The following is a 12,137-nucleotide window of genomic DNA, read 5'->3' as shown; positions in this document are numbered from 1 at the left end:
CTGTATGCCAATAAAACGGACAACCTGGAAGAAATGGAAAAATTCTTAGAAATGCACAACCTTCCGAGACTGAACCAGGAAGAAATAGAAAATATGAACACACCAATCACAAGCACTGAAATTGAAACTGTGATTTAAAATCTTCCAACAAACAAAAGCCCAGGACCAGATGGCTTCCCAGGCGAATTCTATCAAACATTTAGAAAAGAGCTAACACCTATCCTTCTCAAACTCTTCTAAAATATAGCAGAGGGAGGAACACTCCCAAACTCATTCTACGAGGCCACCATCACTCTGATACCAAAACCAGACAAAGATGTCACAAAGAAAGAAAACTACAGGCCAATATCACTAATGAACATACATGCAAAAATCCTCAACAAAATACTAGCAAACAGATTTCAACAGCACATTAAAGGATCATACACCATGATCAAGTGGGGTTTACCCCAGGAATGCAAGGATTCTTCAATGTTTGCAAATCAATCAATGTGATACATCATATCAACAAGCTGAAGGATAAAAACCATATTATCATCTCAATAGATGCAGAAAAAGCTTTCAACAAAATTCAACACCATTTATGATAAAAAAAACCCAGCAGAAAGTAGACATAGAGGGAACTTTCCTCAACATAATAAAGGCCATATTTGACAAACCCACAGCCAACATCGTTCTCAATGGTGAAAAACTGAATCCATTTCCATTAAGATCAGGAACAAGACAAGGATGCCCACTCTCACACTATTACTCAACATAGTTCTGGAAGTTTTAGCCACAGCAATCAGAGAAGAAAAAGTAAATGGAATCCAAATCGGAAAAGAAGTAACTGTTTGCAGTCACTGTTTGCAGATGACATGATACTATACATAGAGAATCCTAAAGATGCCACCAGAAAACTACTAGAGCTAATCAATGAATTTGGTAAAGTAGCAGGATACAAAATTAATGCACAGAAATTTCTTGCATTCCTGTACACTAACAATGAAAAATATGGAAGAGAAATTAAGGAAACACTCCCATTTACCATTGCAGCAAAAAGAATAAAATAGCTAGGAATAAACCTACCTAAGGAGACAAAAGACCTGTATGTAGAAAACTATAAGACACAGATGAAATAAATTAAAGGTGATACAAACAGGTGGAGAGATATACCATGTTCTTGTATTGGAAAAATCAACATTGTGAAAATGGCTCTACTACCCAAAGCAATGTACAGATTCTGTGCAATCCCTATCAAGCTACCAATGGCATTTTTCACAGAACTGGAACAAAAAAATTCACAATTTGTATGGAAACACAAAAGACCCCGAACAGCTAAAGCAGTCTTGAGACAGAAAAACAGAGCTGGAGGAATCAAGCTCCCTGACTTCAGACTATACTACAAAGCTACAGTAATCAAGACAGTATGGTATTGGCACAAAAACAGAAATATCGATCAATGGAACAGGACAGAAAGCCCAAAGATAAACCCACAGACATATGGTCACCTTATCTTTGATACAGAAGGCAAGAATATACAGTGGAGAAAAGACAGTCTCTTCAATAAGTGGTGCTGGGGAAACTGGACAGCTATGTGTAAAAGGATGAAATTAGAATACTCCCTAACACTGTATACAAAAGTAAACTCAAAATGGATTAAAGACCTAAATGCAATGCCAGACAGGATAAAACTCTTAGAGGAAAACATAGGCAGAACACTCTGTACATAAATCACAGCAAGATCCTTTTTGATCCACCTCCTAGAGAAATGGAAATAAAAACAAAAACAAATGGGACCTAATGAAACTTAAAAGCTTTTTCACAGCAAAGGTAACCATAAACAAGATGAAAAGACAACCCTCAGAATGGGAGAAAATATTTGCAAACGAAGCAACTGACAAAGGATTAACCTCCAAAATATACAAGCATCTCATGCAGCTCAATATCAAAAAAGCAAACAACCCAATCCAAAAATGGGCAGAAGACCTAAATAGACATTTCTCCAAAGAAGATATACAGATTGCCAACAAACACATGAAAGTATGCCCAACATCACTAATCATTAGAGAAATGCAAATCAAAACTACAATGAGGTATCACCTCACACCATTCAGAATGGCCATCATCAAAAAATCTACAAACAATACATGCTGGAGAGGGTGTGGAGAAAAGGGAACACTCTTGCACTGTTGGTAGGAATGTAAATTGATACAGGCACTAGGGAGAACAGTATGGAGGTTCCTTAAAAAACTATAAATAGAACTACCATATGACCCAGTAATCTCACTACTGGGCATATACCCTGAGAAAACCATAATTCAAAAAGAATCATGTACCACTTTGTTCACTGCAGCACTATTTACAATAGCCAGGACATGGAAGCAACCTAAGTGTCCATCAACAGATGAATGGATAAAGAAGATGTGGCACATATATACAATGGAATATTACTCAGCCATAAAAAGAAACGAAATTGAGTTATTTGTAGTGAGGTGGATGGACCTAGAGTCTGTCAAACAGAGTGAAGTCAGAAAGAGAAAAACAAATACTGTATGCTAACACATATATATAGAATCTACAAAAAGAAAATAAATGGTTCTGAAGAACCTAGGGGCAGGACAGGAATAAAGATGCAGATGTAGAGAATGGACTTGAGGACATGGGGAGGGGGGAGGGTAAGCTGTGACAAAGTGAGAGAGTGGCATGGACATATATACACTACCAACTGTTAAATAGATAGCTAGTGGGAAGCAGCCACATAGGACAGGGAGATCAGCTCAGTGCTTTGTGACCACCTAGAGGGGTGGGATAGGGAGGGTGGGAGGGAGACGCAGAGGGAGGGGATATAGGGATACCTGTGTACGTATAGCTGACTCACTTTGTTATACAGCAGAAACTAACACACCATTGTAAAGCAATTATACTCCAATAAAGATGTTAAAAAAAAACAAAACAGCTGCTGGTTGCATTATTGTTGAACCTCTACCTGAAATCAGACACAAAGAGAAACTCTTTAATAATGTGTGTGTGTCTGTGTGTGCATGTGTTTACTAGAGGTTTAGGTGCTATAGGAATATTCTCTCATTTGGGCCATTGACCTCTTTGCTTCAACATTCTGTTCTCTTAATAGTTTTCAGTTTCTTCAGAAGCCTGCTTTCATCCCCACTTCATCTCCCTACTAGGGAGGTATGGAAATTGCTTGCCTGCTGGTGGCCCTTGCATGTGCATATGATCTTTGCTGTGATGCTTTAATACCTTTTACAAACTCCTTTGCTATTATGAAAACAGGATCTCAGGAGGGAGAGGGTTAATATTTGTGTTCAGGCTGCCATTTTGAATTAGAATTCTCACCACATGTTTTAAATTGTATTCTTGCACTTAGGGTGTGCCTTTGATATAACCCCCCTCAAAAAACAAGTAACCAAGTCTTTTATGGTGTTTTTATAATTCAGTAGAGAGCTATTACATATTATTAACTTCATAAATGGAAGAATGTAGTCAGTTTTTTAATAACTGGAAACGGAGGAGGGGGAGTGACGGGAGGTAAGATTTCAGGGCGGAGTTGACGTTTGAGCTGAGGCTTGAACAAGGGATAGATTTTGGACGTGTCGAGCTGAGAAGGTGTTGCGCATGGAGAGACCTTAGCATGTACAGAAGTACAGATCAGAAAGCGCAGTAAGCACTGATTAGACTGTTTCTAGTGTGATTAGAGCATAGGGTGTATGTGTATTTGTGTTGGCAGGGGACAGTTACAGGACACAAAGCTGGAAAGGCAAATGGGACTCAGATCAGGAAGCATCATTCCATGCTCAGGCATTTGAATATTATTCTTTAGGCCACTGGGAACAGCTTTTGAGAAGGGCAGTAAAGATGGCCTAAGCTATCTTTTAGGTAGGTCACTCCAGTTGTAATAGAAAAGGTAGATTTAAAAGGTAAGATAGTTGAGGTAGAGCATCCTGTTAGGAAGCTATTAATTATAGTCTGAACCAGGACAGCAGAGGCCTATTCAAGTCACATATATCTATTTTCTTAGCAATATTCATTGAACATCTACATTGTCTGCCAGGTATTTTGTTAGACATTGAGACTTTTTATTTTTTCCCTCAAAATATTTTTCATGTTCTTGTCTCCCTCCCTAGTCTCTCTGGGACCATCACAGGCAAAGCTCTCATCACTTCATACCTGAGTTACTAGAGCCACAGTCTCTGTGGACTCCAGGGTCTCTCTCTAGTCCAATTTATTTTATGTATCACTGACAAAATAATATTTACATATGATCTACATCGTATCAGTTTTTCATTTAAAAGCTTAATTTTCTTCCATACCAATCAAGTCTTAATTCCTTTCCTGGATGTCAGTGCCCTCAGTCTGGCTCTACACTGACTAACCAAATTTTTCTTACCACTTTCTAACACAAAAATGTTCTTATCAGTTGATCTCCTTACAGCATGCTCATTCTGCCCCCATGCCTTTCCTCCTGCGATCTCCTTGCTGTGAATATTATCTATATTTTCTTATTCAAATTCTTCCCATCTTTCAAGTCTTAGCTCAAGCGTCATCTCCTCCCCAAAATTTCCTCTATATCCTCCTAGAAGAGATTATTGTCTTAACACTGTTTCTTCTATCCCCGTGGCATATATAGCCCTTAATTGGGGCTTCTGTCCTCATAGTTGCCCCATGGTTACAATATGACTGTAGGGGTGCCAGCTGTCCTAACCAAGTTCCACACAGGAAAAAGAAGTACAAAGGGCAAAAGCGACATCTCTCCCAGCTGAGTCAGCCCCATTTAAAGAGCTCTCCCAGGAACTTCCCTGGTGGTGCAGTGGTTAAGAATCTGCCTGCCAGTGCAGGGGACACGGGTTTGAGCCGTGGTCCGGGAAGATCCCACATGCCGCACAACAGCGAAGCCTGTGCACCACAATGTCTGAGCCTGTGCTCTAGAGCCCGCGAGCCACAACTACTGAGACCATGTGCCACAACTACTGAAGCCCACGCACCTAGAGCCCATGCTCTGCAACAAGAGAAGTCACCGCAATGAGAAGCCCGCGCACCGCAACAAAGAGTAGCCCCTGCTCGCTGCAACTTGAGAGAGCCTGCGTGCAGCAATAAAGCCATAACGCAGGCAATAATAAATAAACAAAATTTTTTTTTAAAAAAAAAGCATAGTCAATCTTTAAATAAAGAAAGAAATAAAGAGCTCTTCCAGAAGTCCCACCCAGTGACCGCTGGTAGGTTGGCCTTTTTGGTCGCCCCCGGGTGCAAGAGAACTTTCTCTTTTTTTTTTTTTTTTTGCGGTGCGCGGGCCTCTCACTGTTGTGGCCGCTCCCGTTGTGGAGCACAGGCTTCAGACGCGCAGGCTCAGCAGCCATGGTTCACGGGCCCAGCCGCTCAGCGGCATGTGGGATCCTCCCGGACCGGGGCACGAACCCATGTTCCCTACATCGGCAGGCGGACTCTCAAACACTGCACCACCAGGGAGGCCCAAGGGAACTTTTTTTAGAGAGTCTTATTGAGAGTCTCAGTCTTGAACAAGTCCAGAGGGCACTGTTCATATAGAAAACAATACATAAAATAGAATGGAGTGTTCCATATTTTGATCTCGGTGATGATGACACAGTAAACATGTATGAAAAGTCATCAAGCTGTATATTTAAGGTTAGTAAACTTTATACTTTACTGAATTTATGTTATACTTCAATGAAAAAAAAATTAATGCCCCTATCCCCAAGAGTTGTGCAGTGTGGTGACCCCGGGCACTTGTTGCAGGTAAAATTAGGATTATGTTCTCAGAAGAACTTAAGGGAGAGTGGACATTGGGTTAGGTATCTCTATATCTTTGTCACACATATAGGACTTTTTTCTGAAGGCTGCCGATACTTTTGACATGTAAACCAAAGTTTTAAAATATCTCAGTGTTTAATGTAATATATTTATCATAGAGAAAATATCAACTTAAATGTGAGAATGTTTCATACATCATCTTAACCTCTGGTATAACAAATTATTAAAGATTTTCTTTGTGTTTGATATTTAGTAGATATTAACTTGATATTGAAACATTTCAGCAAAGATAAAAGCATTAGCTTTGAAAAATAAATTACTGCATGTTAATTTTACTCGTGCTATAAGATATAAACAGTAAGTGAAAACTCAGTATATACTTTTTGACTGCTTATGTACTTTATATAGTATAAACAAGATTGGTTTTATCAAGTCAGTACTAAAAGGATTCAGAACACTAGTCTCCATAAAATCAGCATCCACTTTGGGTATTTCTAACCTGATAAATAAAAAGTGAGTACATAAAATTGATAATAAGTTAAAATCTAATCTGTATTTTTAAGTGCTTGTAAATATGTAATTTTTTGAAATTTTATCTCACTTTCAGGAATTTCTTGGAGGTCTAGTGGTTAGGACTCCAGGCTCTCACTGTGGAGGGTGTGGGTTCTATCCCTGGTCGGGGAACTAAAATCCCATAAACTGTGTGGCCAAAAAAAAAAGAAATTTTATCTTACTTTCTTTTATTCTATTTTAGAAAAAAAGGAAAAATAAGCAACCAAATCCACTTTGTCATTATGGAAAAATTACTATAAAATGGGTGACTTGTGACTGGTCTGAGCTTTGTATATATTAAGTATCTTGTGTAATTTAAAATATATTGTAAGTAACAGGAATTAGGAAATGGTAACATTTTCAAACATTTATTTCTCAGTGTTTGTGGGTTGATGTTCACTTTTTTTAATTAAAAGTATAGTTGATTTACAATGTTGTGTTAGTTTTTGGTATACAGCAAAGTACACACACACACACATATAATTTTTCAGATTCTTTTCCATTATAGGTTATTACAAGGTATTGAGTATAGTTCCGATGTTCACTTGTTTTTAAAGAAAGGTTGTTTTTTTCTTACTTAGGTTCACCCTCAGCAGCACCGGCTTCTTTTTGAAGTGTTTGATGAAAATCGATTGGTGAGTTCTATTGTACGAGTGTAAAATGTGAAGCAAGGGTATATTTCAGTAGAGCAGCAAGGAAAAGTGGGCTGGGGATCTTTGAGGTGAGGGATGCTCTTGGGATGGTTATGGAGACTCTGGGCAAAATGGTGGACAGATAGAATTTTTTTTTCCCTCGTTCCTGGTGCTACTCTCTACCCTTCTATTCTCCCAGGCACCTCTTGTGATTGTCAGTTCTCAGCAGATTCACGGTCTTCCTCAAGGCCTGACATGGCAGGAGATGCAGGAAAGTCAGCCTCTTTGTCTGGCCTTCCTTCACACTCATCCTTGTACCCTGGTCGGTAGTCCCAGGCTCAGGAGCCTTCCCCTCCTCACTCCAGTGGATTTCTTGGGGTTACCTGTGTCCAGTTATGACATCCCATCCTCTCCCTTATCCCCACTATTCTACAAAGGAAAGCTATCCTCTCTACACCGATGAAGTAAAGTCCTCTGAAGGATTGCCAGCCCTTAGAGGGACAAAAAGCAAATATAACCTGATTTTATTTTTATAAAAGGATAGTTCTGATTCCTGATTTCTTAAAGACTGTCTTGAAATCCTATCCTTTTCCTAATTTGTCTCTTTGGAGCTTTATTTCAAACCTTCTTTTTAGCATCTTACCTTTACATTTTACACGGGTAAGATTTGAATATGAAGGTGTAAGAACAGTGTTATATATTCAAAGCTTATCAGTTACCAAACAGAAGCACCAAAAAAGAAATTAAACAGTTTTATTCATTTTGTAGCTAACACAGAAACTGGATTTTTCAAGGAATCTATTTTTAGTGTTGGACTACACAACACTTTTTTTTTTTCTGTCAAGAAGTGATAACTATACTAGTAACTGAAGATATTGCAGCTGAAATCATTAGTTAGTATCATAACAGGCAAAGGTACTTTTTTGCAGCCAAGGGAGACTTCAGCACTAGCTGGCAATGTAATTTTGTAAGGCTGAATGACAGATGTTGATGATTTGCTTATCAGATTTGGTTAGTCACAGAGCTTTTTGTTTTCTGTTTGTATTTTCGCCTTTTCTTTTTCTTTTAATAGAATAGGGAATGTCTTCTGTTTTTTCCCTCTGTCGCTACAGATCTGTTTTCCTTCTAGATAGGACCAGGTGAAATTTAGTATTGGTGTTTTTTTAATCATGAAATAGACATACAAAAAATACGTTTAATGTAAATCTTTGTTTTAAATAATAAGATAAATATCTGTACACTTATTACTCAACTTAAGAACTAGAATATTACCAAAATCTTCAAAACCCCTCATACTCCTCCCCAATAGCATCTCCTTTTCTTCCCCTGCAAGTAGTAGCCACTGTCCTGAACATTGTGTTTATCTTTCTTATTTAAAAATTTTTATCATGTATGTATGTATCCCTAAAAGCATAGTAGTTTCCTTTTTCATATTTTTGATTTTATTAGAGTAGTAGCACTCTGAATACTTTCCTCTGTGACATGCTTTTTGCTTAATGTTATATTTGTAAGGTCGATCTCTAATAAGACATTTTACAGATGCATAGTTTTCCCTTCATCTGCAAATGCTGTAATACCATAATTTATGTATTTATCCTCCTTAATAGATATTAGTGTTGTTTCCAGGTTTTTGCTATAACCAATTGATAAACATTCTTGCTATGTTTCCTGATATACGTGTATGAGTGTATCTCCAAGGTTCATATTTTGGGGTTGAATTGCTGGGTCATGTGTTATTTTTCCTGTTGTTAGTGACACTGATAATTTCTTCCTGATTCTTGGGTACATAACTGGTGAACTATTTTATTTGAGTTACTTGCATATTGTCCGCAAGGAGGACATGTTTATGCTTTCCACCCTGCTTATAGTTATCTGGTCTTTTTTGCTGATAATCTTAGTATGGTGTGACTCTTCATTGCCCAAACTGATATTTATCATGCTCTGATTGGTGCATTAACACTCCTTGACCATTTACCACATACAGAGTACTATACAGGGAGTCACGATAGGTCGAAAGAAAAAAAGCATTGCTTCTGATATTAACAATGGAATATTTCTGAAAACAAAAAAAAATAATGCACTTAACAGGATATTATAGATCCCCATACCAAGGAGTCAGAAGTCCTTGTAGTCTGGCTTGTGATTTGGTACATTAGCTTGTAACCCTAGACAGATTATTTAATCCTTCTGAAAATATTTTATCATGTTTAAAAATTGGAATAACAGTATTTGCCTTACCTATCTGATAAATATATTATGAAAATAAAGTGAGATAGTAGTTATCAAAGCACTCAGAAAATTTTTCATCATTAATACAGAGTGTTATTTAACGTTCATGGAATCATGCGTTTGTGGCTCTCTGATATCACAGTTTGTGTGTTAACTACAGTATGCCATTTCAGGCATCTACTGTGTTAGATACTCTGCTATGCATTAGAAATGTAGTTTTTCTTAAGAAGCTCACTTTACTAGCAAAAGGGAACAAGAAATAATTAGAACAGGGTGGTGCTCATCATTCTAATGCTCTGATTTGTTGTTAGTCCTAGCATGTAATTGAAGTGTACAGATCACCTGAGACGTCATAGAAACTATAGCCATTGAAGGAATAACAGGCTTGATTGTTATGTAAATGTAGATGTAAATATCATTTTATCCTTCTCCTGTAGCATTCACAACTAAATTAGAAGTGCATCCTTTTCCTAGCAGATTCTCTTTGGAAATGTACAGCGAAGAGCACAGGTACACTTTTAAGGAAAAAGAATTTCTAGTCATCTGGAAAATATTTGCAATATAAGTGAAATTTTTTCAGCCAGTTTTAAGAAGCTGGGGATTAAAACTGTCATAGTTTGGTTATGGTTGTGGTGATGGTGATGTTGATGGTGATGGGACATTTGAGAATGATGTGCCTTTAAATGAATTCTACCCACCAGTGCAAAAGTTAGTGCTTCTGTGTCACTACCCGAGAGCTATGTCTGCACGCATACAGCCTCTGAAACTTTAGGAGACGCCTGTATTCCATATTCCAGGCAGAGGTGCTGTGCTTCTCAAGTTCAGTGGTTGTATTAGTCAGGGTTTTCCAGAGAAACAGAACCAATAGGACACACACACACACACACACACACACACACACACACACAGAATGAGAGAGTGAGAGATAATGAGGTGGGGGGGATTGATTTACTTTAAGGAATTGCTTTACATGATAATGGAAGCTGGCAAGTCTGAAATCTGTGAGGTGGTGCTGGCAGGTTGCAGATTCAGGTAAGAGTTAATGCATCTGAAATCTGCAGTGCTGGGCAGCAAGCTGGAAACTAAGGCAGGTTTCTGTGTTATAGTCTTGAGGCAGAATTGCTGCTTCCAGAAACCTGTCTTTGCTCTTAAGGCCTTTAACTGATTGGATGAGAGCCACCACATTATGGAGGGCATTCTGCTTTACTCAAAATCTACAGACTTAAATGCTAATCACATCTAAAAAATAGCTTCATGGCAACATCTAGTTCAGTGTTTGACCCATCAGCCGGGCAAAATAGCTTAGCCAAGTCAACACATGCAATTAACCATCACAGTGGATATTGGCCTTCAAAGTTCTAGTCAACAATTAGTATTATCCAGAGCCTGTCCATAGCATGTAGGTAATCACATTATTTTCTGTGAAGATAATCAATAACCAAGTATCTCAGAATGTGAGGCCCTGAGCTTCAGTCTAATCCTAGGATATTATCTGTTTCATTCTAGAATGTGAAATTCTATAGGATTTGCATAGACTCCTTCCAGGTGAGGCCTGCCACTACTCTCCAGCTCTTCTCCCCTTGAAGTTAGGATTGATGCTACTCTCTTGGCATCTGTTTGGCTGAAGGGCTACATTCTACCCCAGGTTCTCCAGGTTGTACACATAACTGCTCTAATACTGGTGCAGATCCTATGCAGTCCCAGACCAGAGCCAGTAATGCAAACTGTTCAGCCTTCCGAGAATTTAAACTCAGACTAGAGTGCTAGGAAGTGCATTTGATTTTCTTACTTTTCCTTGGCTGAAACCCTCTTTGCAAATGTTTCAAGCATCCTTCCTTCCTGTCCAGCTGAAGTACTTTTTGATATTTCTTTAGAAGTAGTAGCTGGATCCATCAAACCTCCTCCCTGGTGCTACTTAGTGCTTGCATTGTGCCCAGCATGAGCTCAAGAGGATCAGAAGAAATGTTTAGTTGCGGTCCTCACACTCTGGAAGCTTACAATCTAGTTAGGGGACATGAAACTGATGCTTATAGTGAAGCTTACCAAAGATAAAACATTTATCTGGTTCATTTTATATTAAAAACCAAAGGAGGAGAGGGCAGACACAGAAGCAAGAAGAACTACAATCCTGCAGCCTGTGGAACAAAAACCACATTCACAGAAAGATAGACAAGATGAAAAGGCACAGGGCTATGTACCAGAAGAAGAAACAAGATAAAACCCCAGAAAAACAACTAAATGAAGTGGAGATAGGCAACCTTCCAGAAAAAGAATTCAGAATAATAATGTTGAAGATGATCCAGGACCTCGAAAAAAGAATGGAGGCGAAGATTGAGAAGATGCAAGAAATGTTTAAAAAAGACCTAGAAGAATTAAAGAACAAACAAACAGAGATGAACAGTACAATAACTGAAATGAAAAATACACTAGAAGGAATCAATACCAGAATAACTGAGGCAGGAGAACAGATAAGTGACCTGGAAGACAGAATGGTGGAATTCACTGCTGCAAAACAGAATAAAGAAAAAAGAATGAAAAGAAATGAAGACAGCCTAAGAGACCTCTGGGACAACATTAAACACAACAACATTCGCATTATAGGGGTCCCAGAAGGAGAAGAGAGAGAGAAAGAACCAGAGAAAATATTTGAAGAGATTATAGTCAAAAACTTCCCTAACATGGGAAAGGAAATAGCCACCTAAGTCCAGGAAGTGCAGCGAGTCCCATACAGCATAAACCCAAGGAGAAACACACCGAGACACATAGTAATCAAATTGGCAAAAATTAAAGACAAATTATTGAAAGCAACAAGGGAAAAATGACAAATAACATACAAGGGAATTCCCATAGGGTTAACAGCTGATTTCTCAGCAGAAACTCTACAAGCCAGAAGGGAGTGGCATGATATACTTAAAGTGATGAAAGGGAAGAACCTACAACCAAGATTATTCTACCCAGCAA

At 38.4% G+C, this 12,137-nt stretch overlaps 1 protein-coding gene across 1 annotated transcript in view; it reads left to right on the top strand.

Moving 5' to 3' along the window:
* NEDD4 (NEDD4 E3 ubiquitin protein ligase) overlaps nt 1-12,137 on the top strand; it is a 158,408-nt gene that overhangs the window by 38,798 nt on the left and 107,473 nt on the right. The window contains exon 5 of the mRNA XM_029239278.1: nt 6,897-6,950. Coding sequence (XP_029095111.1) covers nt 6,897-6,950 — 54 coding nt within the window. The remainder of the gene's footprint in view (nt 1-6,896; nt 6,951-12,137) is intronic.

Source organism: Monodon monoceros, unplaced genomic scaffold (assembly GCF_005190385.1).
Source record: "Monodon monoceros isolate NGI ecotype Baffin Bay Population unplaced genomic scaffold, NGI_Narwhal_1 Super_Scaffold_21, whole genome shotgun sequence".
Lineage (NCBI taxonomy): Eukaryota > Metazoa > Chordata > Mammalia > Artiodactyla > Monodontidae > Monodon > Monodon monoceros.
This window is presented reverse-complemented; position numbering and strand designations above follow the sequence as displayed.